Source organism: Fringilla coelebs, assembly GCF_963513975.1.
Source record: "Fringilla coelebs genome assembly, chromosome: 17".
Classification (NCBI taxonomy): Eukaryota; Metazoa; Chordata; class Aves; order Passeriformes; family Fringillidae; genus Fringilla; species Fringilla coelebs.
The window spans coordinates 12,745,909-12,773,456 of NC_140043.1; the positions used below are offsets into that span (position 1 = coordinate 12,745,909).

The window sequence follows — 27,548 nt, forward strand, 5'->3', positions numbered from 1 at the left end:
GAGGAAGAAAAAGTGAAGGGGAGGAAGCAATTATAAAAAAAAGGTACAAGGGAGAAGGAAGGGGAGGAGTGAAGCCAAAGTAAAAACACAAATGCAATGCTGTCTTTTCATGAGGAGTGTACGTAGGATCCCATTTCCTTGAATTTGACATAAACAACCAAAAACGTTGGGTGTAGAGACACTCCTCAGTGTTCTTGCTGTCCCTGGTCATTCTCTAGGTCCACTGTTTCATTTTGTATATTTTTGTCATACATTTGTGGGTGGACACCTGAAATGCCATTGATGATCTACATTCAGTTTCCAGAGAAAGCTCTCAGAGCTTGCAGTGGTTAGGGATTTCTGCTGGTTTAAGAACTACCAACTCCAGGGATGTTGCATTGTCCCTGCTGGTTCTCCAGTGAGGCCGTGATTGTCCAGAGAGCAAATGTGTTGTGACAGGTCTTGCTAATCCTGAAGTAGAAAAATAAACTAATCAACATAATAGAAATGCCACAGCAATTTGTTATGTCTGTATTAAATCCTTCCTGGATTCTAGCATTTGTCCACAATCCTCTGTAACAGGACTGTATGTTGCAGGAAGCCTGGATTTTGGATCACAGACTTTGGAAGAAGGAGGATCACATCTCAGATCAGAGCGTTAACTCTGCGCTGGATACGTGCCAAAACTTTCCAGTTCACCACAAGGTTGGAATATTCTCTGCCAGCAAAGTTATTTTTCCTTCCCACATGAAAACACTCTCTTCACCTTTGCAGGTCTCTGTCAGCTCAGTTTATCACCACCCCTAAGATGTAGCTGCATCTTACCCCTTGTTGTTGGGGTTGGGTGCTGACACCCTCCTGCAGATCTGGGGGAATCCAGAAAGTAAAAACACTTCAACATTTGTAGGATTGCTTGGGTCAGTTCAGGAAAAGGTGCTTTTAGAAAACATCATAAATTGTCAATAGTCCTTAAAAGTATTCCTTTAACTGCTGATCTGTAAGCCTCAAAAGAGCAGAAGGAAACTCTTATCAGACATGAATATTTGTCCTGGGCTGGAATTCTGCAGGCTGATGACATTTAGTTAGGGCTGTGGTGTGAGTTTCGCATACAAAGGCAGGAAATGTTGTGCATTTCCCACTCAGAGCCCTGCTGTGCTGGCCACAGAGCTCTCCCAGAACACCAAGGGATTTATCCCAAACTTTCCTACCTCTTGACAAGGAACAATTCTTACACTTACAATAATGACTACCCCAAAAGATTTCTTTCAACTTTTTAACTACACCATGCTAATTAATATTCATTCAAGAGATCTGCATTTTCTTTCAAACAGAAACCACAAAAACATTTAGTTAAGCACAAACATTGTGAGTGTAGCAGGGCTGGCCTTACAGCTGGCTCTGCATTATTTAGCCTTGCACCATTACCAAATACTTCAGAATTACCTGTAGGCTCTCCCCACCTCCTGGGAGGCTGTAGCTGTTGGTATAATCTCATTATTTCAATCACATCTCTGTGAATGAACCAAAGCAAGCTGAGATAGCAGGGATCCCCTCAGCCCTGGATGGGGGGCAGGGCTCTGTGCAGCTGATGCTCGGGGCTCCACACCTCGCCTGTCCTTCACTTGTGGCAACACATGAGGATTGGTGCTTTTCCTCTGAATTTCAATATTTTATGATCATTTTTCACGGTATCTTGCAAGTTTTAATGGCTGTCTTCTGCTGCCAGAGATCACCTAAGGCCATTGCACAGCAAATTTGCAAACATGAAATCTCTGGTTTGCCTTTACCTTAATTAATCCCCAACTCACCAACCTTTCACTGCCAGAAAACATGTCTAAGAAATTGAGTTCATAAATCAAGTTAAGGATCACAGAGAAATTGTGACTATTTTTTCTCTGGGTGTTAGATTTGTTTGAGTACACATAGTTATATATATGTACAATCACATGTGAGCTCCTTTCCTTCACCCTCCAGACTGTTCCTGAATGCAAATTCCATTCATTCTTTCCTCTTAAGATAATTGAGGCTGTTTCCTTTGATGCTTTTCCCCTGTCTTAGAAATGCAGATTCTTTCCAGCAGCAAAGGAGAAAGGACAAAATATAAATGCAGATGAGTCCCTATTCTGACATCAAGTGACAATAAGCTGTGATAAATAAAATACTTGGCACATGTTTCAGCTGGAGATTCATACTGCTGATTCATCTTGTATTCATCTGAATTTATCCCTCAATTAAGGAATAAATTAAGGACTTGGAGTGAGGCATTAGCTCAAGTATGGCCAAATTTATCTGCCTCCAATGGTATTAAGAGTCTTGCAAAGCACTCCATGGTCAGTAAATAATTCTCATTTTTGGGTGACTTCAGGAATTAAGACCACAACTTTACCTTTAAACCTCTACCTTGCTGCAGGTAGTTAAGCAGAGACCAAGAGGTGTAAATCTGCAGCAACAGGAGCTCATGGGGAGATGGTATCTGGTGTCAGCTTCCAGGACTTCAGCCTTTCAGTTTGCATGACTATCTAAGTGCCTGAACATTCCAGATAACCCAGGGGTTTAACTTTAGGTTGTTTTGATGTAAAACCAACATGGTTTTTATCTTGAGAGCACTGCTCCCTGCAAAAAGGAGGGAAGAATTTTAAATGCTTTCCCACAAGGCTGCCCCTTAAGCCAGAGGCAACCAGGTAAAGTTTACATTTCAAACCTTTCACTTCAATCCCTCCTAAATCCTGCTAATGACAATTCTTTAGAGCAGAGCGGTGGGGATGCTCCTTCAGCTCACCAAAACAGGCTTGGTTGCAGTCCAGGACCCTCCCACCTCTTCCCTGGCTTTTCTTTTGAATATAGCAGGAATAAAACACACATCTGAGCATCCCACTTCCACAGTATGTTGTTGTCACACTCTTCACCTTTAAAGAATTCCAACATATGTTTCCCTAAATGCTTTTTCTCTATTTATTCTACGAAGTTCCCAAAATAAATTTAATTTATTGATTCTGACAGTTTTCAGTTGGTTTGGACATTTCACTTGGGTGATTCCCCAAGCTTAGTGCAAGAAAACTCAGCTTGGAGCAGCTGTCTCCTTTCAGTGCAAAAATGATTGATTTCACATGTAGAATACCGGGGGCCTTGGGCTATATTTAATTTTTTTAAAAATTTTGATATTTTTTAAAAGTCCTGCCCTTAAAAGTGAAAAAAAAAAAAAGTGCATCATAGTGCATCATATGTCACAGGACCCTGCTGCAGAAAGGTGTTTCTGGGCTTGTTTCCATGTACAAACTCCCAGTGCTTGGTTTGCACTTCAGTGTGTCCAGCCTGGAAGTGGAGTTCATTGCAATGTGAACTGTGTTGGCAGAATGATGGGCTGAATTACAGCATCATTTGTGTGGACAGATTTAAAAGCTTCCTTTCAGTCTTAATAAATGTAAGGTTTAATCAACTGCCAGACAACTAAAGCAGCAACAGTACAAGCAGCAGCAGAACTGAAGCCCTGGCACTGCCTGGTGAAGGTTTTGCTGTTGTTCCTTGGTGTCAGAGTGAAACAAGAAAGAGAAAACAGCCAAGAAGGGCATTTGGAGCTAAATTTTGGCTGGCAAGGCTGGAGCAAGGGGAATTGTGTCAAGGAAAACCCAAATTCTCCTACTAGCACATCATAGTTTGAGGTTTTGACCCTACCTTTCATAGTGGCCTCAATGTTGTGCCTGGAAACAACTGCCCTTGGGAGAGGAAGAGAGTTGGGTAAGGACATTTCTGGGTCAGTTTGAGTTTATATCTCACTCTTTGACTGAGTTATATATTCTAGATGTATCTGACACCCTTTGCAAAAATTTTCCCCACTTCCTACTTACTAAGAAGATTCCTTCTCTCAAAATGGAATGACATTTTCCAAGTAAAATTTCATTTGAGTGAGTGAAAAGAACCTCCTGATAAAACTTCAAATATGACCACCTTCTCTTCAAGCTGGTCTAATTTTGTCTTTTTTTGTAAGAACAATATGCTTATATTTACCCACTCTGTACCCTTGTAATACAAAAAGGTACAGAATGATATTATCAAGTGACAAAATAATTAAGTATGATTCAAATGTTTATATCTGAACTAAGAAAACTGTAGATGGGAATCACACACAGCCCCTTCCTAGATAAATGTTTCTGTGAAACCTCCTTGGAAGGGGCAGGAGTGTCTGTGAGGGTGCTGATGACACACTCTGGGACCACAGAAGTAAAATAACAAATACACAAAACCAGGAGCAGAAGAATTTAAAATAAGCAACCCAGAAATGGAGGCAGCACCCTCCCTCATATCCAGATACAGAGGTTTTTGCAGAGGCAGTTTTTGATCCCAATTTGTGAATTTTAATTTGTTGCTAAAATATTTTAACTGTTTTAAAGTTTTTATTGTTTTCAAATGTATATTACTTTTCAAATATGTATGTAACTTCTGGTTAGCAGAAGCTGTGGTTAGGTGTGACATAGTTTGGACTTGCATTTCAAAAACCTCAGACAGCCCATGCCCTTTAAAAATAGACAAGTGAAATGGTCTAAATTAGCTAATTATTTAAATTGCTGATCTCTCAATTAATTGCAGTGCAATATAATGGCTGAAATATAAGTTAATATTTTTCTAGAGAGAGCTATTTGTGGTTGTAATTTCAAGCTGTAGATTTTGGGCTGCAATAAGCATTTTTTTCTTCTCCCTCATGGATTTCTTTATTTCCTCCCCAAACTCTGTCCTCACTCCAGCCCTTACAATTGGCCATGGTGAAACACAGGAATGATTGTCTTCAGTAATTCTTAGGCTCTGCCCCAAACCAGAACACATTAACATGAATGACTGTGAATAAATCCCTCCTGGATATCTTCATCTCATTTTTAATAACAGGAGACATTTTCTCTTGTATAAGTATTTCCTAACTTGGTCAGCTTCCATGGTTTTCTTTCTTTTCTTTTTTTTTTTTTTTTCCTGCTTAAAGAAGTTTTTAAGTTCTGCCTCTCCTACGTCCCTGGAAATGCTTGCTAGCAGCTGCCATCTTCCCAGTTCATCTAATCTAACACAAGAAATTCCATGTGTGTATTTTCCCTTGGTACAGATCTCCCTCCATCATTTCCATAGCAGCTCATGTTGTCTGTGGAGCACCTCTTCCTTCCCTACACCTGATTTCCCAGGCAGTGGCATTGTCTCCTTTGGCTCCATGGCCCTTGCATGTGCCATGGGAAATGGAATATTTGCCTTTGGTCACACTCACACTTGGAATAAATCCATTCTCTGTCCTACCTGAGCATGGACACAACGTTTAAGCCACATTCAATGCCTCAGATCAAAGATGGCAAAGGAACACCCGTCAGGGAAGGCTGATCTGTATCTCATCTTTACAGAGGCAGCTACTTTGTTTCATCACAAGATTTCCCACCTGCCTCAACATTTTTACCTTACAGCCTGCAGAATTGTGCACAGAAAATGCGGTAAAAGGATGAGAATCAAATGCATTTGGCTCATGGGAGTGATACAAGAGCTGTGGTGTGATACGAGAAATGTGCACAGTCAATTACCCATTAGGGGAGATGATTACAGACACCCATAAGGCCAGAGTGGCAATCCCTGCTCACCATGGCTGTGGAAGAAATGTAATGGATGAGGGAATTAGTGTCAGGTTTATTCAGATTTCTCCTTTAAGACCGCTGATGTGCATTTTCAGGGGCTTTCTCCTATTTCTCCTGACATTTGCAAGGCTGATTTATTTGTTACTCATCGGCGCTGTAATCAATGCTTTCATTTCCAGCCTTCTGCTGCTGGGCGTATGAAAAACCAACCAGAGGTGAAACACTCGTTGCTTATTAGCACTTTATATTCTGCTGGAGCATCCCGAGCTCAGGGCAGGTAGCTGCACAGCGCTGTGTGTGCCCGGTGACTCCGGCTCCATCCCCAGTGCTCAGCGAGGGGACCAGCGTGTGATGCCGTGTCCCAGCACATCTCTGTCCGCCCGGGGCCGCTGCCGTGGCCCTTAGCGCTGGAGTTTGGCACGTTGCTATGGCGACCCCGCCGCCGGCAGCACCGAGCCGCCACCAGCGCAGGTCGGTGTCCGCGGTTCGGCCCTCGGCATCGGGGGCGGCGGGAGAGCGGCGGCCGCACTCCGGGCTGCTCTGCAAACCGAGCTGGGGGCTTTCCCTGTGGGCCGTTCGCACCGCTGCCCTCCTGCCCGGCTCCCGCTGGGGAGGAGCAGCAACAGGCGCCCTGAGCATTCCGCTCGCGGACAGCGCACTGGAGTTCGGGAGGGGAGGGGGTGACTCCGCTCCGATGGTGGGCGCTGGCAAAGCGACCCCGCTGCAGGGCAGTGCCGTGGTGCTGGGTCACGGCAAGGGCTGAGCTCAGCCGAGGCATCCTCGGCGCCGGGGGCAGTCAGGCAGGGTGCACAGGGGTGCGGTGCCAGGCTGGGTTCTGCCAGGGACAGTCAGCAGCCGCTTCTCTGCAGCCAGGTGTATTTCCCTCCTTGCTCGTCATTAAGTTAAGATGTAAGATGGAGAAAAGTAGCTACACCTCATTGCTGTGAAGTTCCGTAAAGAGACAGGGAAAAAATAGGCTTCCAGTAGGGCCGTGCTGACTAAAGCTGCATTTTACCGGAGACCCGACAAAAGTCGCAGATCCGCGTCTGGAGGGGGACGCGGGGGTCTTTACCAGCCTTATCCCCAAGCGCCGCGGCAGAGGCGCACGGGAGGAGCAGCGTCTCACCCTCCGCACCGATTGCTGCAACCGAAACGACTCTGCACCGCCTGCCTCTCGCTGCCAGCCTCCCCGCGCCCTGGGAGTGGGCGGCTGAAAACATCCAGGGAGGCGAACACCGACTGCGTTATCACTTACGCAAACCTGGCATCGCTGACGTAAATTTAGAAGGGGATTCAGCAAGTAAAGGCGGATCCCGGCAGCCCGTATTACCTCGGGTACTCTGCGCGGGCTGTGCCTCGCAGGACACGGCGAGCAGATGGGGCTGCCCCCGCAGCTGGGAATCCTCCCTGGGGTTTGTAAATCCTAAGCTTTGAGTTAAAGAAGTGGTGGGATGTGTTGGTGGGAAAGCGATGCTCCCATCTGGCAGGGGTAGTGAAGAGACTTCTTGTCACAGGCATGAGCTGCTCAGAGGTCATGGCCAGTGTCAGGGTGGGTACAGATTGCTGTAGCTCAGCTCTTCTGCTTCTCCAACGAGGGCAGGACAGGCTCAAGCACAATGGCACAATGGCACAATGTCATGAAAAACCCAGCCATTGGCAAATATTGGCAAGACCCCCTTCTCCAGGAGCTGCAGCGCACAAAAGTGAGGGAGGAACTCAGCAGTTCTACTGTATCCTGTGTTTGCATTGCTGGAGAAACATCCTCTGTGGTGGGCTGTGACTCCACCATACTGAGGGGACAGATCCTGTCCTCGGTGTCCTCTAACCAAGACTCATTCTGGACACATAAGTACTTTTATTTAGCATTGCTATCCTTCTGAATAGTTGTTGACCATTTCCCACAGTTGGAACATGCAGAACTGAGGTTGAACTTCAACAGTATTTTCTTAGTTAGAATTTCTAGCTTTTATTTCCTAGCAAGGACCTAAAGCACCTTTCTTTCTCCCTCTCCTCCCAAGGCCCAGGTTTTTTCCCCTGTCGGGCTCCCTGGCACCCGCAGCACGGCAGGGACCAGAGCATTGCTCTACCGAGAAGGGAAAGACACAGCAAAATCATTCGAAATGGCTCAGTCCAGCCGATCAGGACAGAAGGGGGAGCCCAGGAGACAAAATCTGAGAGCATCCCACCCCGGCGGGCTTCAGCCGAGCTCTGGATGTTAACGGCATTCATAGAAACTTGTTTTTGTTTCTACAGCCGCCTTTTGGCTTTTGTTTATGGTTTATAGGAGACCACTCTCACCTCCGAGTCTGTGCCTAATTCCCACAGTGCTGAACAGCAGTTCCATTGGCAGTGCTCAGAAATCACCACTGTGCTGCACTCCACCATTGTCCTCTGTATTTATGAGGCAAAACACCTCCTTTTCCCTCCTCTTCCCCCACACTGACCCTTTCCCTCAGGGCCTCCAATGCCCAAACCACCCCCACTGTGCTCACCGTGCCCTGCCTGCTGTTCCTGCTTTAAACCCACCTCACCTGTGAAGTCACCTCAGAAGTCACCTCCTTGGGTGCTTGATGTGGTGGCAAGCACTTGGCCTGCCCTGGGCAAGCCACAGCCTCCTGGGAGAGGAAAACACTGTGGTTTCAACCCTTTTTAACAAGGAAGCTGGAGGATTGATATTTTTAGCAGCAAAGGAGCCTGAGCTGCATTACTGCTGGGAATATGAAGTGTCCCAGCTCCAGGTGGGCCTCAGGAACACTGGACAACTCCCTGACCCATTCCATCAGCTGTATGGAGGAGATGCCTTTCCCTGCACTCCCCAAGGTCTCTGGAAGATGCAGAGACCAAATCAATGCCCACCACAAACCTGACCTGCTGAGATTTATTTAACATTTCCTAACAGGCTGGGCTGTCCTATGAGCCCATTTTCACAAAGTGCTGGTTTGTACTTCAATAAATTTAGTTGCCTCCTGTTTGTTGTATCTCTGTGCACGGCTCACAAATACTGTTCTACCTGTACCTGCCTTAGTACTTTCTAAATTATTGCTGATAATAAATTGTTTTCTTCTCCAGATACCAGCAATATGCCCGTCATAAAGTATCCGAGGATTAGAGACCCTCTCTTTTATGAATGGGACAGGAAAGCCCAGAAATGTGGATTAAGACACACAATTTATGCTGTAAATGGGGATCAGTATACTGGAGAATGGCTGGACAACTTGAAACATGGTAAGAGAGATAATTTTGAGAAAAAATAGCAACTTAGATGTTCTTACAAAGGTCTCTAGGGATTGGAAGTGGTCAGTGGATCTATGTGCTCTATATGCTCCTGGAAGAGCATTCATGTAGGACTATATGTACACACACACACACAAACATTTCTAATAGGTAACTTGAAGAGCTTTTGCATGAACTCAGGGGCAGCTACCCAAAATATCTCTATTACAGATGTTTAAAAATCTTTTCCAAATGATAGCAAACTGCAGTCAGCTCTATGCACTGGGATGTGCCCTGGCTGCACAGTCCCTGGAGCTCTCTTAGCTCCTGACTTGGTTCCAGGAATCTTAATTTATTCCCAAGATGTGGCAGGGGCTGCAGGGGACAGAGCAGGAGGAGACCCTGTCCAAGCCAGGAGCAGCCAGAGCAGGACAGACTTGTTTACAAGCAGTAAACTGAGGTTTGGAAAGATTTTAGTGTATTCAGCCGAGGCCACACAGGAAGCCCCTGATCAAGATTAACGATGGTTCCAACTTGGGAAGCTAAACTGAATCCCAGACATAAGCCTGACTTTGTGCAGGGAGTGCTGCCCTGCCTGGGATGGAGCAGGAAGGGCAGCCCTGTGCAGCCTTCTCCTAACCCTGATGGTGTCCCTGTCATTCCTGTTGTTTGTTAAACAGGTAAAGGCACCCAGATTTGGAAGAGCACAGGAGCCATTTACAGCGGTGACTGGAAGTTTGGGAAGCGGGACGGTTATGGCTCATACAGCGTTCTTGACCCAGTGACCAAGGATTACAAGAGGGTGTACACAGGCTGGTGGGAAAATGACAAAAGAAGTGTAAGTGAGATTTTCTGCCAGCAGTGAGGCAGTGGGACCCAAAACACTGGGAAGAGCTGGGTGTACATGTGCAAGAAGATTACTTAAAATACTAACTTTTGCAATACTGAGGCTGCATTGAATGATAAAGACTAAAAATCCAAGATTTGAATGGGAGTGCCGTCTCCTTCCTGGAGGGGGAGTCATCCCCACCCATCTGCTGGCTACCAGGCTACAGCCCCGAGCTCCCACCAGCTGCCACAGAGCAGTGGTTACTGCTCAAACTCACCTGCAGCTCGGCCAAGCACGATGGGAGGTTTCACATCCTGTCTCTTAATCCTCCCCACCCATCCCTTTCATAACTCTTGTCCTTGAACAAGTCAGAGGAACCTGTATCATAAGCACTGCCAGAAAACGCACCTTCTTCTGGGAGTTTTACAGATAATAGGCAAATAACTTGAGTTCTTTTGGAAATTAGGCCTGCCACATTAATCAGTTTTTCCTAAAAGGAACATAATGAGAACGTCATCTGGTAGAAGTGGCTGCAGTGTAATGTGCAAAATCCTTGTAGGAACGTTTTTGGATCTGCCACTGGAAACCTTGTGTTTGTCTTTGTGTCTGGTCTTAAATTAAACTCATCTCCACCAACGCTTTTAATGGATGTGTGGCTCCATCGCTCCTGTCTCTTGGAGGGAGCTTCCCTTCCTGTTCTTTAAGGTTAGATTTTCCATAATTGAGCTTTGGTGAAAGATTTATAATGACATCCAAATATCACTAGTGTTGGGTTTTCTTCTTAGAAGTTTCTCCCTAACATCCATGCAGTTTAACAAAATTAATACTCAGAAACATCAGTTATTTCCAGAGCTGGTTTTATTATTTGTTCAGAATAAAAAGAACACTTTATTCCTATGGGGAAATGTGTTGTTGATATGGAAATATTTCTTATTGGTATCACTCCCTGACATAGGGGGTACCTCTGGACTTCTCTTAATGGTAAACATACATGTAAAACCAACAAGGGGTGGAGCTGCCCAGCTGGGACACACTGGGCTGGAAACGTCGTCAGTGTTGAAAGACATGAAATCCCCATGTTGAGAGACACATCCTTTAATGCTGCCTTTCCCCAGGCAGGTTTATATACTTGTAAAACCCGCTTTTAGCTAAATATTAGCAGCAATCATGCCAATAATAACACACTGAGATATAAACCCAAAGTTTTTTCAAGGGAATAAAACTGCCAAAGAAAAAATCCCATGCTACCACATCTCATTTCCTTCAACACGAGGACAGCCCTGGAGCTGGGCTGCCAGCAGCCATGTGTATTAAACAAAGGAATATTCTATCAAAGTCCCAAAATTGAACGCTGATCCCTTTCAATAGAGCAGCTCCTAACCAGCCATCTCTGTGCTGCTGTCCAGGGCCGGGGAACGTTCTTTTACCCCAATGGGGAGCTCTACGAGGGTGAGTGGAGCAATGGCTTGCGGAGCGGCTGGGGAAAGATGCACTACAAGGACGGCTCCACCTACGAGGGACATTGGCTGACGGATCAGCCCAATGGGCAGGGCGTGCTGCAGCTCCGTAAGTACCGACCACCCTCACTCAACCTGCCCCCTCCAAGCTGTTTGGTGTTGTGCTACTCTCCAGGTGTCTCTGCTGACCAGATCTCTGTGCTACACTGCAGCCTTGCAGCAGGACTGCAGCTGCCCCGTGTCATCCCTCCCCTCCAGGTCTGGAGTGGGAGGCAGCACAGGCTGAGCAAGGGCTGGCACTGCTCTGCTCAAGCCCATAAGCCCACACGCATGAAAGCTTACTTTTGCTGTGATTTACATTTAAATGACTGGGATGGTTCGGGTTAGAGATAATATACTGTTGGGTCAGAGAAGAGCAAATCTCTCTTTTCAAGGCAGGCACTTTGCCAGACAGGCTTTCCAGCTCTGAATACCAAAGAAGAGTTCAGTTTTCAGCATAGGGAAAAAAAAAACCACAACAACATAGTTTTCTTTCTGAGTTCATCCCCTCTGTCTACTTCCGACAGTGGCTTGTGTTGAGTGAACACAGGGGTTTCATTAGTACACAATCCTTTTCCATAAATAACCCCAAGTACATAATGGATTGGGAATGTTAGGGCCAATCTCAGCATAAATACAGAAATTCAATTTTTTTCCTCTTATTTTCCTTGGAGTTTAACACAATTTCTTCCAAAGCAAACAATCTCAACAAGCTCTACAATACCAGGCATGGCATTCCAAGAACATCTGAATAAATATTATCTCCACATTATTATTCATCTATTCTATCTTTTTTTTTTGCTTGAAAGTGATCTTGAGGCTAGTAATTAGCTAAACAAAGCAGCTGGGAGGAATGAGGCTGACCTTCTCTGCACACCACATGCATGACTGTGCTCCCTGCACCGCCTGTAAAGTCGCTTTGGACCGATGGCTCATCTGGATGAAATCAGCACCTGCTTCCAGGGGGAATCTTGCACTGATCTGCTGTGCTCCTGTCAAAGGCCCTGTTAGTTCTAAACTAACAGCCCCTGCAGGCTGAGCTGTGGCTGATACACCATTTCAGAGCTCACTTGCCTCCAGCCTAGCCTGCAACTGATTGTTAGCTGGATTCCTTTTGGTTAAAATTAGCCAGAGCAATTATTTCATACCCACAAGCTTAATGCATTCAGCTCAGCTGCTGGAAGTGCGCCCACGTGCCGGCAGCTTTGCCATGTGAAAGAAAAGGAGTTCTTCAGCGGAGGTCACGATGAGCTGCAGCTCAAGATTAAATTGCTTGTAGTGGCAGCGTGCCCAGCGAGGGTGAGCTTGGCTGGGAGCAGTGTGCTGATCTCCTGCCTCTGCTACATCCATTCCCCAACAGCTTTCTACCAGAGCACTTCACACCCACAGGGATCGTGGTTCTGAGCAACACAGCCTTGGGTGCTCTGGGAGGAGAGCAGATGGGACCAGCCAGGTACCACAGTGCAGTCAGGGTGCCCCTCCTTGCAGCCAGAACTGTGGTTTTGGTGGTTTCTCACTTGGTGGTTGAAGTGCAGAAGCCGAGCTGCTGCCAGCCTGGACAAGGCAGCTTGGTGTTGCAGATAAGCACAAAAGCAGATCAAGGTTGCAGATAATCATCACCACAGCTCCAGCCTGTAAACCAGACCCTGCCTGAGCAGCCCAGCAGCCACATTCTCTGGAAGCCTTTTTGGTTTTCCCTTCTTCCCTTACAGCATCCTGGCAGGCCCCAGCTATCTTTGCAACACTGTGTGGGGTGCCCTGGTATTTCAGCCACTTCTTGTGATGAAGAATGGCAGAGTTCAGCTGAGACTCAAAGGTATTTCCACTAACGTGGTTAGAAATCCCCATGGGTTTGGGCTTTCCACTGTATGTGGGAAAAGGGGTGAGCAGAGGGACTCTCCTAGTGACAGCAGGGTGGTCTGGATCTATCCCAACCCTTAGCATCACCATGGGTATGATGCCCTTTCTCAACCAGCATCCATAGATGAGACTGCTCTCTTCCCCTTGCAGCTCTGCTTTCCCTGTTAGTGATGGATGGGTGGATTCCTGGAGAGCAGCAGAGAGCCCAAAAAAAGCCTCTCTCAACTTGCAGAAAAATGCCAAGAGAAGCAGTACAGCTGGAAAAACAGCCTGTAACTGACTGCCAGAACCGTTCAGACTCTTGCAGCAATTCTCACCCTGTAATTCATTGAGGAAAAACTTAACTAAAAGTATTCTTTGAAATCAAGATTATTTTGACTGGACAGCAATCAGTGCTCTGTTCCTTGCCCAGACAAGCAAACCTCTTCAAGCCAGAGATCCTGCGTGATTTGTTGCAGTGACAAATCTGAAACTTGTGTCCTGTAATTTTTCATGTTGTGAAGAGTGACTCAGGGACCAGTCCCTCACCTTGAGCATACTGGCTCCTTTTGTCAGCAAAAAATGTATGTGAAAACAAAGCAGGTGAGCAGAGTCCTGGTTCCAAGTGAGCAAGCGTGGGCTCCTTCTGCAGGATTTTCTCCCTCTGTAGCACAGCAGATGGATCATTGCAAAATCAAAATGACACACAGTACCAGAGCCACCTTGAAATTACTAAGAGGAGCCAAACACATGATCTTCTCCTCTGCTGGTTTGCTCTGTTGATTGATTTAATTTGTAACCCTCTTAACACAGTGGTGCAAATTTCAAGGTCTGTTCATGTATTTAATTGCAGCAAATGGAAATCGGTACACTGGAGGTTGGAAAGATGGCAAGAAGCATGGCCCAGGGAAATTCTTCTACCCAGATAAGGGGCAGCTCTTAGAAGGCATCTGGGTAGCAGATATACCAAAGTGTGGAGTTCTGGTTGAGTTTGGCATGGACAACGCTTCAGCCCCTCCTGAGTTTCCACTCCCAGAGGTAATTGCTTAGAAATTTTAGTGTTTGTATTCATCAGCGCTCAGGTCAGCTCTCCAGGCAGCATTTCACTTCTCAAGAGATTTCCCCCATGGGGTGTGTGCTCAGAGTCTTTTGGCCAGCAGCATCCTAAATGGCCCCATAGGGACTAACAGCTCATGCAGCCTCTGCTGGAGCCTCCCACTTGCCTACATCTGAAAAAACACAGTTCTCATGCACCAGAACTGCTCAGAGACCTGCTGCAGCACAAAGGAAATGGGGACAATAGAGGCACAGACAATAGTGGGATTTGTGTCAAGACCAAATGATTTCACCAAGCCCAACTGCTGAGGCTGAGCAGACCCTGCAGGGCCAACAGCAGCTCTTTCCTCCAAGTCAGGGGCTCACCACTGTGCCCAGCAGCCCCGGGGGCAGAGGGGTGTGTGCAGTGTCCCACCTGGGCCCAAGGGGGGAAGATGGTGTCCTAGAGCCCACTTCCTCTGCTCCTCTTTTCCCTGGATTGACACACACAGCAGAGGAAGAGCCAGACCCTATCCCCATCCCAGAGATTTGGTGAGACACAAATCACACTGGGCCATCAGCCTGGCAGCCACTGGCTCCTTGCACGACACTTTGGTGGATAGGAGAACCTGTCCCCAGCTCTGTGCCCTTGGAGGAAGAGGAAATGGGAATCAGCAGGGAACAGATGTGACTCCAAGTGAGAGCTGGCCCTAAGAGTCTCAGCTTGAGCCCTCATGGTCTGCAAACCACAGATGTGAAACAAAATGGTCAGTGCAGGATGGGCTGGGGCAGCTCCCCTTCAGTTAGAGCCAAGCAGAACCACCCTGGATAATCCCAGCTCACCACTCTGCTCCAGAAACACAGGGAATAGCACAGCCCCATGGCAGGTAAAGCCACCCACCTTCTCTGGCCAGGGACAGGGCTGTTCAGAGTGACACCAGGCACATGCAGCCTTCCAAAGCTCACAGCTGTTATATCTTCATTGCCTCTATCTCTTCAAATCTGCTTTCTATAGCCAAAGGCCCTTTGAGCACAGTTTTGATGAACCAGTTAATCCTGTAAGTACCAGGCACACCCACAGCAGTGCAGAATAATAAACCCCAAATACCCACCAGAGAAAAACAATCTCTATTTTGCAAAAAGAGTGAAAGGAGCAGCACTTCTGTGGCTAAAAATATTTACTATATGTGGTTTGTCAAAGGTCACTGAGAAGAGCCTCAACAATCCAATAGCCTGGGAGGAACTACTGGTACACTAAGGCAGGATGTGCAAGTCTGGCTGTTTATTTAACTCCCTGAAGACCAAGTGATGATCCAATTCTCTTCTGCTCTATAAACAAAAACAAAGCATCAACTTTCACTGCTGTTATTGTGCTTTCAGTGGGTAGAGATCTGTTGATCTCAGAATAGGAAGTAATTGATAAAAGGAGAAAAACGGAATTCAGGTTTTCATAAACTTTTGTCACCATCACCCACTTTATTAAAATTATAGGTGAGGCCTAAAAGACTACAAATCAAAGCCACTTTTGCTCAAGAGTGTGTTTTCTAAAACCACTCACACTGAGCTATTTCAAGGAGATAAAGTGATGTTCAGTACACTAATAAAATTAGGGGAGTGTAGCTGTTTCTAAATAATTGAAAGGCTGCAATATGAGCTGAAGTCCTGATACGTGGGAGACTCTCCAATAATGCTCAAGAAATTAAGATCTATAAAACATTAAGCTTCTTCAATTACACTGCATAACTGATTTGTATTCTTTTCATTTAGATTAAACTACATGATCCAGCTGGTGTTTTAGCAGAGGCCCAGGCAATGTTTGATGACAGCCAAAATGAATAACCAGATGCTGACGAAAAAAAAAATTCAAGAACACGATCCTGGGTTATTTATTCCTTCGAGTGTCAAACCCACACCGTGGTTTTCGTGTTGCAGTCTGCCTCACCCTTCCCTCAAGGCTGTTCAGGTATACTTCCCTCTTCAGGTGCCTTTGCTCAGTAGTCTCCTCCCACCCCCATTATTTTGGAAAAGAAAGGGGAAAAACCCAAAAGACAAGCACCAAAAGGATGGAAGAGAGGCAGAGTGACTCTTTGCTCAGCTCCTCTTATTCCTCCTGCTGAGAAATCACACTCCTGGTGGTTTCAAGGCCTTGGCTTTAGAGAAGGAGGGTTTCTACTATGTGTTTTAAAAGCATATAGAAAAGTACAATCAAGTAATTGTGTTCCCCACTGCCCCCAAACATAGCCCAATACACACCTGTGACTCCAAATGCCTTTTGAAGTTACAACAGATCATGTTTCAGTTGCTAAGTCAATTTAAGGCCTCTAGATAAAAAATCCACAACAATTGAGTATATTTTATTTCATGAAAGTATTTTATACCCAAATAAGTGATATACAATAACCAATGTTTAAAATGATTGAGGTAAATGCCTAACACCATAGTTAGTATAAATAAGGGATAAAAAATTTTAAGTGCACTCAACGTTTAGATCCTTGTGTTTGTGTCTGGTTACTTCCTGGGTATACAGTGACAAAGGTACCCAAGGTGTAACTTTCATGACCATTTCCACAGGTGGAAAAAATGACAAAAACATACTTGATATCATGGCTTAAAGTGCAGAAAATAGCCAGAAAATTAGCTGTAATAACAGTGCCATTAGCTCAGAGCCTACCAGCTTGAGAAAACTGAAAATAACCATGTCCCACTAGCTTCTAATTCTGTGTGTCTTAAACAACAAGAAAGTCCCACACTTCTTAGTCACTTGGTAAAAGATTCACAAATCAAAGAAAAATTCAGCTACTTATCCAGAACAGAAAGGCATTTTACAAAATAAACTCGGAAAACTGATTTTCTGGACTTCCATTCAGAACCATATAATTGCTAAATATAAAATTTACTGACAGAAGTAAAATTCTTACACCTGACCACACCCTTCCAATCAGTTGCTCTGGCGTGAATACCAGGTCAGGTTTTCTTCCTTTAGTGGGAGATTTTAGGGGCCTGCTTCCCCAAGACAGAACTGATAAAGTTCTATTTTGGATGGGAAAATACATTTTGTGCCTACTACCAACATTTTGTGGTTTGGAATGCTGCTTCCTTACTGCCTCTACTAAAGCAATGCTTCCAGTGCTCCATGAACAAACACCTGTGAGTCTGTAGTTACAATCCTCACCATCAGATTTACATCAGGAATAGAATATATTTGAAGCATGTAATGGCAGAGCTGAGAAAATCCAGTTTGGCCTCTGTATGCCAGGACTTTCACTTCACAGGTGAAAACACCAAGTGGAAAGCTGTTTGCTGCTTGTGAACCACAACTGCTGCTGAAAAAAACAGAGACCAGCAGGTTGGTTTTGTTGTTTGCTTTTTTTTTTTATAGTTATATTTTTAGAATACAAAGGCACCACAGGTGACCTTGTCAACACTTTGCACTGCAGCGCTGCTGACAGGAGAGATCAGTTCCCATCTGCTTCAGTAGTAACCACACTCTGCACCTGAACTCCACAGGCACTTTGTGCAGATTGCAAGTATGTTGAAATAACCTGAGATGGAGGCTGGTGTGAGAGACCATGTTCAGCCCAGGCTGTCAGACACAGTTCCACTGGACTGTCACAGTCCCTCCTGTCTCATGGCAAAATCCCAGGTTTCTATTCCACAGGGATAGCTATGACTAGTGATAGCTAGTTTGTTCGGTTTTTTTCCCTTTGGCTTGAATCTTGTCTCAGTTTGTATTCAAAAAACAGCTTTTACCCATTAAAGCCCAAAGCTACTCCACAGAAGAACTGAGCTCCAAAGAATTCAACTCCTAGACATAGCCAGAATTACTGAAGCAGCCCAGGACAACTGCTGGAATCTTTCCTGGCCAAACCTCTTATCTAGGAGACCAAATGGAGGTTTTTGCTTAGAGGAAATGAACAACACAGTAGCCTTGCTGTCACAGAGGTGTCTGAAAGAACGCAGCAGTATTAATTACAAATAACCTACTTTCATAAATAAATATACATCAAGAAACGTTGTCTTCCGGATCCTTTGGAAGCAAAAATGTATAATGAGTTATTAAATACAACACTTCAGCAAGGAGAACACTTTTCTAAACAAGGAAGACCAAGGCATAGCTAATTACTTGGGAATCCAACACAGAGAAAGCACCTTTTGCTGCTTGCTTCTGAGGATTTATTAAAAATATATTTTCAATATAAAAGTATAAAATAATTACTACTTTGGCTTGGAAAAGAAACAGCAGTGGTTCTGATTTTCAAGCAAAAACATTATCCAGTGATAATTTCCATCTAGTTCCTTCTTTTTAAAAAAGGATTCTTAAAAGAGAAACAGGCAAACCTATTTCTCCAGATCATATGTGCCAGCTCATGAGAACTTTAAAACAGTTATTGCTTCTATTTTCTTCCATGGAAGAGAAGAGTCGAGTTTCATTCCTACTCATGTGGCCACACCACATCACAGTAAGTCTAGTCCTGGGTGTTTAGCAAGTTACAAAATGTGTAAGTGCCATGGGAAAAAGGCACTGGAGAAATCAGCAAAGTAATAATTACTTGGCAGCAAACCATACTGGGGAAAGTGCTGGGAAAGCTTTCACTCCTACCATCTGTCAGGCTTTCCAGGGAGAGCAGCGCTAGCGCCGAAACCGAGCGCTAATTGCTGCATGTCCCAAGTAATTTGTATCATGCCATGCAATATGGATAGGACAAGCAGAATCTTCTAGTAAATGCCAACATCAGATAAACAGAGAAAAAAAAATCCACAACTTCTCTATCCATTCCTAACAAATACCCAAATGTATAATGTTATTTTCCATGTATTTATACAGCCACCATTCAGCATTAACAGGAAAGATGCGAGACAGTGTTCACAGGAGGAGGGCTGCACATGCAGTGCAATCACACCCCACCATCCATTCCTTCAGATAGCAAAACTTGTATGAAAGGAATATTTTTTTCCTCTCTAAAGGGTTAGAACAATATTTATAATTATTTTTTAAACAGTAATCAGCAGTTCAACCAGTTCATCCACAGGGAGTCACCATAAGGCAGAAGCAGAATAGTGGATTTATTTTCTTAAGCACAGGTTTACACAAAATTGGTGACAGCTGAGGTGACAGCATCACCTCTGTGATCCAGCTGATCCTGGAGCCGTGCAAATTCAGCAAGTTCATTGAGTTCCTGAAATTGCCTGTCTGTTTTGTGGCTCACCAGTGACCGGTAGAAGTGGACTGCAAACACAATGAAAATCAATCCAAAGGGCACCATAATGGATGTCGATGCAATGGCTGCTGCCTGTCCTGATGTGATGGTAGAACTGTTGCTCTGTGGAGTGTTGTCAGTTTTCTTCTTTAAAGGAAGGAACTTGACCCAGCATAGTAACACCACTTCTGCAAGAAAGAGCAAAGTCCCAATGACAGTGGAAAACGCCCACGCGAGCTCAATGTGCCGGTGCATGCGCTCGTGAGGAGATTCCTTGACAGAGTTGAGGTTATGCACATTGCTAACAGCCTCTATGTTTGGAAGGATGCAGGTACTTATCATGAGGGCAAAAAGGTGAACTGCAACAAGCACAGTAGTGCAGGCACTGAAGGCTATCAAGAGCCCCTGAGGATAGTCGTGGTCTGGGTCAAGCTGAACTTCCACCATAGCCACCTGAAAAGGAAGGGGGAGAGAGATGCAGTTACCTACAGCTTATATTATTTGACTATAGGTTATTAAAAGTTTACACCATGTTTCTGGAAGATCATCTGATAAAAACAAAGCAAGCCTGTATTTACATTTCCTTCATGTCAATCTGCACCCTCTTCATTAGGTCCAAATTTAGGTCTGAGCTATCAAGCAAAGACCACTGTTTTCATACTGTTCTGTTGCAAAGCAAACCCACAACCACCTTGCCACCTCTAGCTCATGGTAGCAAAACAGCTGACCCTTATGAACAGCATCCTTGAACTCCTTAAGTGAAATATTTCTTCTTTTGTGTCATATTGAAGACACAGCTTTTGATCTTTACTTATGGAGTCTTTTGAAGTATCTGTGAAAGACTGCAAAAGCAGAGGACTGCCTGAAACAACCTCGGTGGCTCTTTCTCCTCGGATATTTGGGTTTAAATTCTGAAGTGATCTTTCATGAGAAAGATCACTTTTCCATGGGACTCTCAGCTATATTCTTTCACTAAAGTATTTAAATGGACTCTGGGAACACAGATTCAAAATGTGAATCTCCCATGGCAGCTAAGCAAGCCTGTTGGAGGCTGGAGGAAAGACATCTCCAGAAAAGATAACACAGTGCTCCCAGGCATCACTGCTCCCCCAAAGACGAGGCTACTCATGAAGATGTTCCAGCCCTCCCTACTACATGCAGCCATGACTTTCTTGGAATCTTAGAGCTCCAAGCATGCCTGTGCCTAAGGAGTAAAAAAATCAGAATAACTGCCCTAGGGCCCTAGGAAACTCATAAAACCAGCTGGAATAATTCTGACAAATAAAATTAATTAGAATGCCTTTTAGCTGGTTTTAGAACTGCCAGGTGGTTTGGTGCATATGTGCAATTGATGCATGACATTATTCCCAACAGCTCTCCCGAAATGATCTTTCCTGATAAATTTGCCTTTCAAAGGATAGTTCCAAAGAGGGAATAATGCACAAAGGTCTCTACGTTCAGTGCTCTTTCTCAAAAAAACTCATTAAACAGACAAAATACAGGTAAAATGCAGAGGAAAAAACCTGACAGTAATCTGAAATATAAGCACATCAAGCTGATAGGAAGAAAGATCCATGGGTAATCCAGGTGCAGGGAGGCATGGAAACCAGGGCTCAAAGAGAACTGCAAAAGCAGCAGGAACATTGAACCCTCACTATTTTGCAAGAGCTGAGCCAAGCTAACCCAGTCCTGGATCCCATCTTACGCGTGTTCCAGGACACCAGAACTCTGAATCACTAATGCACCCAACACATGAAGGCAACCCAGGGTTTTGCTCAGACATGTTCCAACAGGCATTCGAGGCCATTTGCCAATTGTTTAATTCCTTTATTGAAAGCTTTTATTGTCATAAGCCTAACAACCCAGCCAACTGGCAAGCAGTTTCCAAGTGTTCTGAGAAACTCAACAAGAAATTATATTAATGCATATACAGTCCTTGCTTGAGGATTTAAAAATACCATTTTTCAGCTGTGGGAAACTTCATGATTGAGAGGATAAACATTTGCTTGTCAGGTCTCTCTTCTGCAGAATTGCTTGTTAAGTCGCACTGTACTCGTGGGATGTTGGGCTTCCTGCGTTTTTCACAGAACAATTGCAATCCTTCACTGAGGATTCATTTTCATACTTAAAACATTTTTCTTGAAGTCTTCTGCTGTGCCTAGACTCAAAGCCATCCAGCATGACAAGACACTTTAATCCTTTATCCTAGCTCTTAGTATGATAACATAAACATGGCACTGAAGAGCTTCATGAGATGAAGACTTTATTTTATTTTAAGAACTGATCGTATTTAGTTTGCCAAACATTGAAGACATTTTATATTTCCATTTATCAACGCCTCCATACTAATGATATCAGGCATCTGATTTTGAGCTCCTTGTGTTCATGTCTGGCAGAGTAACCCCAGCCTGACCCATAAGCAAAAAATCAGTTCATGTTTTCTGTCTCCTCAAACTCTCAGCAAAGCTAATTTGGGAACTCTTTCAATGTAAACTAGCAGAAAAACTGCCAACTCTTTTCAACTCCGAGTTTCCTTCCTGGGCCAAGCTTGAGCCAGGCACCTAAAACAAAGTTTCATTTTTCACCACGAGGGCCTGTGCCTGTTTTCTAACAGAGACACAAAGTGTCAGAAGTTCTTCCCTCCTTTGCTCATGCTGCAATTTCAAAATAAACAGATCACAACTGTTCTTGTAAAATAATACCTGCAAGAACAGGGCCCTGATGAGGTCACCTGATATGATCCAAATTCATACAAAGCCTGAACTCACAGGTACATGCCAAGGTTCCAGGCAGGATATGTTCCTGCTCTACTTGTTCAGAAGAGCTGCTCAGGGTAGGAACTGTCGTCAGTGGCTGCACACCTTCCAATACAACACTTTTAGCACCTTATCCTTCACCGCTTTCAAAGTTCTCTGAACACTTGCTGCATGATTTGACCGTGCAGCTGCCGTGCTGCAAGTGCCCTGCCTTGCTGCGTAATCACAGTGTAACGTGGGCTGGAAGACACCTCAAGAGGTCATCTGGGCTAATCCCTGGTTCAAAGAAGAGCTAACTTTAACTTCAGATCATCCTACAGATATGACTGACAGATTTACTACGGCTCTTGACAAAGCTGTACATCTGAAGTACAGCTTCTTGACAAAACTAAAGGACCCATGACATTAGGACACAAGACTGAAGCTCTCATAAGCCTAAAAATGGTGGGCATTCAGATGTTTTTAGAAGATAACTGAGTTTTGGCACATAAGCGTGTTAAGCCTTTAACAGTCCTGGATTTCAGAGTCACAGCAGCCTGATTACTACCGTATTGCAGGAAATGTAACAACTTGCCCTCTAAAAAATCTTTTTAAGTTCAGTATACCGACCAAGTTCATTTCACTTATTTATTCATAAGGCTCCCATATCTTATTAGACCAGAGGGGCTTAAATAAAGCCCCTGCTCTTAAATTAAAATCACAGGCTTACATCTTTTTCAGATCAGTAGATAGCGCTGTAGAGAAAAGGAAACAAAATGCCTTATTTCAAGTAGGCCTATATTATCTATGAGCTATTATTTATTATTTACTTCCTCACCTCCCCTTCCCCAAAAAGATGCCTCTGAGCTCGAGTTGGTGGGAATATAACCCTGTACTGGGACTGTATCTTGTACAGTCTAGCACATCAGGAATGGCTAAAGAGAAAGCTGTGTTGATCAAACATCACAATTGCATTTTTGAGGGCCCATCCATCATTGCTTGTCTATGGGTGGGACGATAGAGGAAACTCAACAATGAGTCGAGTGTCAGAGCATCACTGGGAATCAGCTCCTTTGGCTGGCTCCCTATTTTCCTGACAGTACAATTCACTCCAGAGACAGAGGCACAGAGCCAGGCTCTCACAGACTGTCTGCACCATTCATAAAGAGTTATAAACAACTCATACAGAGGCTCTGTATGAGCCAGAAGAACTCACCGGAAATTAAAAGCAGATAAGTCAAAATAATGATCTTATTTACTGGTTTCATACAGAAGGGAAACTAAGCATCATTCATCCATTAGTCCAGGATTTTCACTCTACAGATTATTGTTTGCTGCAGAATGGCAAAACACATTAATATTTGCTGATGCTGACACTGGAATACAAATACAGAATCTCATTTTATTTTGCTAGCACACATGAAAAAGCAATACCCGTGTGATTGGAGCAAATGCATCTTGAGGAGGTAATAACCCTCTACACAGTGTAACTTACAGCAAATCCATTCAGTAAGTACAAGTTCAGATTATCCAGAGGCTCAGTATCCTCTTTACATCCTCCAGCAGCCATCCATAGCTGCTCCAAGACAGAACAGCAGGAACTCCAAACACTCCACACTGCCTGCCTTGCTCATCTATAACTGAGACAGGGATGTTAAAGGAGGCACAAAACTTTCCTTTTGTGACTGGAACAGAAGAAACTTTTTGCATGGGGGAAGATTCTCCAGCACAGCTATAACCTCTAAGTGCAGGAGTGTTACAGAAGGCGAAGTGGAAGCAGAAGCCACAAAACTGGGCCTGTAACTCTTTCCTGCAGGTTACAATATGCTACTGTTTCATGCTATTCTACCAGCAACCCAGCTAAATACAACTTAAAAACTTCTATAGAGACTGTTTTAGTATTTAGAACAGCCAAGTGACCTTTACTAGACAAAGACACCTGTAGAGCTGACAGTGGCCCCAGGTCCCACCTAACCTTAGCTCAGCACCAACTGTTATTATGGAAATCAATTTCATAAATATTTATCTCTGCAGTCAGTCTTCTGCAGAACATGACTGAAGCTGTCTTCAAGAGACCATACTGGCAATATCTCAAAGGCAAGAGTTGACAGTTCTTTGATGAGATTCAATATTTGAAGTATATATATCCCATCTAGACAAAGCCCAGCCAGCTTGGACCACTAGAGGTATTTAAAAGAAAACATCTGGCTGGTAAATATCAACCTCTGAATCCTACATATAAGGAAGCCAACCATAGTGTACAATTCAGACCCATAGTTCTGACTCAGTTATTTTTACAAAGCTGTTAATTGGTGGCAGGAGGAGATGTTTAGTCTTCTGGTTTTATAACTAGTGGCATTTAACAACTTTCCTATGGTTTCTGACTCCCATATTGTAAAATTGTCATGCTACTGTGTTATGCATCCTTGGTGACAAAATGATGCCAACAAGTCAGAATAATTGTTCAGACAAAAATAACCTGCCGGCAGCCTGTTCACTGTAAAAATTAAAGATAAAGCCAAGCATGAGAGGCAAGATCATGCAACAATATCTCAGCTATAATACAGAAGTGAGAAATATCTGATGCCCCCACCAGTGTATGGAATGAATCCTCCATTCTTTAATGCACTACACATCCCCTACAATCTACGATTTCTTTCTCTACCTCTAACAATTTGGGGGAGTGATACTACTAGCTGGCTCCATAAATTGGAAAAGTGAACTAAATGAGGTTATAAACTTCATGGATTTTCCCTCAGACATATGGCACTGGATGATAGCATCCATGGAAACCTGAGTGAATGAAATGCTCAGGTTTACTGGGTCGAGCTCAGCTCTCACATCAGTTGCCATCACCAGCTCCTGCAACTGTTTCTGAAGATCACACATGGTAGCAAATCCTAATGTGAAGCTCTGAAGCAAAACTTTTTGTAAAACAAGTTTTTAATCTTCTCTGAGAAAACATAACACTTCAGAGTTTGAAACCTGCTGAGTGTTTCATACTCCACCTCAGTGACCCGAGCAATGCCTTGCCTTTGGCATGCCTCATTCCACCAGGGTACATCACCAATCCTGAGGGAATCAACTTTGCAAAATGGCTGCAGCTAGACATAAAAATAGTCCATGAAAAGGGAGCAGTTCAACGGGGATAAACTTAGCTTCTACTAGAGGATGCAAGCACTCTTTGATCAAAGAGCAAGGATCAATGGGGCTGGCGTGGAAACCAGCACTTTCCTCTCCTGACAATTCCCATCAATTCACTGGGTGGTCCTGGATGTGTCACTTTAGCTCTTTCTGCCTTGCCTGATAGGAAAAGAGAGGATCAATGAGCCTTCATTGCTGTTGCCAGCTTTGATCCAAGACTAGAATGCACTTCAGCAGCATTTAGTTCGAGTATCAGGCGCCAAAGAACTGCAGTCAGTAAACAATGCACAGGGTGATGGAACAGACCAGCTTTTCAAGGCAGAGGAACAACTCTAAAAGATCAGCAAAGTTTTTAAAAGACATCTAAAAATACTCCAAAGTTAACTCAGTTCTTCTGAACCAAGATTAGGAAGTCTTAGCTAGAGAACCAGGACTAGGTCTGTCAGTGCAAAAGCAAAGACACTACGGGTGGATTTCCACGCTGAACTTGTTAAAAGAAGAAATAAAAGTGGATTTTTCTCTTTGGAAAAACTTAAATATGAACGTTTGCATGTAACATTCCTGGCAATTAGAGATTTTCTTAATTGGAACAAAGTGGCTTTTTCCAGAAGTACCCTAAGCAACAAATTCAAAAGCAGCAGTTTTCAACAGCAGGAGACTGAACCCCTAGAATCCTAGAGAAGTGAATTAAGAAAGAAGCCTCACCTCATACATCCACTGATTTTGAGTCTAAGTACCATATATTTAGAGAAAAACCAAGGAATTCAAGACGTTAAGTATGACCTTAAAACAACAGCATTTACATTGAGATGCAACCTCCCTTAGAAAGAAAATTTATAAACCCCAAGAAACAAATTTTTCCCCACGTTGTCTCTCAATGTAAAGGGCTGACTCAAGCAGCCACAAACTGCTCTGAGAGGCAGAACGGGTGTTCAAGAAGGAAAAGCCACGATCAGAAGCGGTGTGAGCTCCCAGCCGGATGCGTTACCCAAGGAGAAGCGGCTCAGACGCACGAACAGAGCCGCCTGTCAGTCACCCGGGCAGCACTCCGCCACCTCCCCAAGAGCTCAGGTCTGTTTTTAGCCATCGAAGGAGGACAGTGACATTTATTTGACCGTCAGGAGGCTGCTGTGTTTTCCAACAGCATCATTGGAACAATGGCTCTGGAAAGGAGCAGATTCAACGGCTGAAAATACTCAGTTTGTTAAAAGCGGGGCAAAAAAAATCAAAATAAAGCAAGTCAGAGGTATGAAATTGCGAGTTTATAAACGGTGAAGCATTTTTAACAGCTGCATAAAGGGGTTGAGGGCAGAGTTTGCAGCTCTGCGTGTCAGATGTCTGGGCAGATGAGGAAGTCTGTGAGTTACTGTATTTCAAATTATATGGAACTTTCGTATATGACATAATTCGGGTAACTAGAGTGCGCTTCACATCAAACTCGAAAGAAAACATACAAGAATAAAAAAAACGCTTCTAAACCACGCACAAAATTCCAAACCAAGTAACATTCAAGTTTTCCTTAAATAAAAAAAAGAAACCTCGCAACTGCAAAGGACTGATGATGGATGAGCCTGAGCGACACCACAAACTTTAATCGGTTGTATTTCTTGGTTTATTTAAAAGCAGCTGCGGCGCAACAGCTGCCCCTGCCCTCGCTGAGCCAGGCGTGCGGGCTGAGAGAGGAGCGGGATGGAAACCCCGCAACCCGGGCAGCGCTGCGGGGCTCCGTGCGCGGCCCCTCGGCTCCCGACAGCGGAGCACGACGCGGTGACCCCGCACCCAGCGGAGCTGCCCGCGGCACACGCGACAGGCACCGCGGCTTCTGCGGTCCCGAGCATCCTCCACGGGGAAAACACGTAACATTCAAAGAAATCTTGCACTATCTGGCGGAGATAAAAGCCAAGAGGCAGCTCTGAGCTCGTGCCAGGACGCGCTCCAAAACAAACGAGCTACCGAAGCGAGCTGCCGGGAGCGCTGCCCGGGGCGGTGGCAGCAGCGCCCGCCCCGCTCCCCGCCGCCCCAGGTGCCGCACGCCGCGCCGGGACCAGCGCTCGGCCCGGGCCCGGGCCCCCGTCCTCACCGCAGCAGGCTCCGGCGGGAGAAGCAGAGCGGCGGCAGCGCTCCCGGCCCCGTGCCACCCCCCGCCCGCCGCGCCAGGCCGGGCGCTCACCATGGCGAAGCCGGAGAGCAGCGCGGAGGTGCGGCTGGAGGCTTTCAGCTTGGCTCGGCTCAGGTAGAGCTTCCGCCAGGACAGCGCCTGCATCGAGTGCTCGTTCAGGCTCATGGGCTCGGGGCGGAGGAGCGGAGCGGAGCGGAGCAGAGCGAGGCGGAGCGGGGCCGGCGGGCGGTGGCGGCTCTTTCCGGCGGAGCGGGCCCGGCCGCGCTAACACCCCATGGCGGCAGCGCGGCTCTGCCGCCCTGGGGCCGCGCCCGCCGCGCGCCCCGCGAGCCTGCGCGCCCCGCCCCGGCCCCGCCCCTGCCCG

At 45.2% G+C, this 27,548-nt stretch overlaps 2 protein-coding genes across 2 annotated transcripts; one reads left to right on the plus strand and one right to left on the minus strand.

Annotated features, from left to right (window-relative positions):
* Nucleotides 1–8,656: 8,656 nt before the first annotated feature.
* On the plus strand, nt 8,657–15,827 carry MORN3 (MORN repeat containing 3; the record flags this gene model as incomplete). Its single annotated transcript, XM_084217333.1, has 5 exons — nt 8,657–8,801; nt 9,470–9,627; nt 11,025–11,184; nt 13,807–13,991; nt 15,756–15,827. 5 exons carry the CDS (start codon nt 8,657–8,659, stop codon nt 15,825–15,827), a joined length of 720 nt encoding a protein of 239 aa, XP_084073459.1.
* Nucleotides 15,828–16,346: 519 nt separating this feature from the next.
* Nucleotides 16,347–27,493, minus strand: LOC311160564 (calcium release-activated calcium channel protein 1). Its single transcript, XM_084217453.1, has 2 exons — nt 27,236–27,493; nt 16,347–19,639 (listed from the first exon to the last, which is right to left on the minus strand). Exons 1-2 carry the CDS (start codon nt 27,347–27,349, stop codon nt 19,073–19,075), a joined length of 681 nt encoding a protein of 226 aa, XP_084073579.1. The 5' UTR covers nt 27,350–27,493; the 3' UTR covers nt 16,347–19,072.
* Between the last annotated feature and the right edge of the window lie 55 nt (nt 27,494–27,548).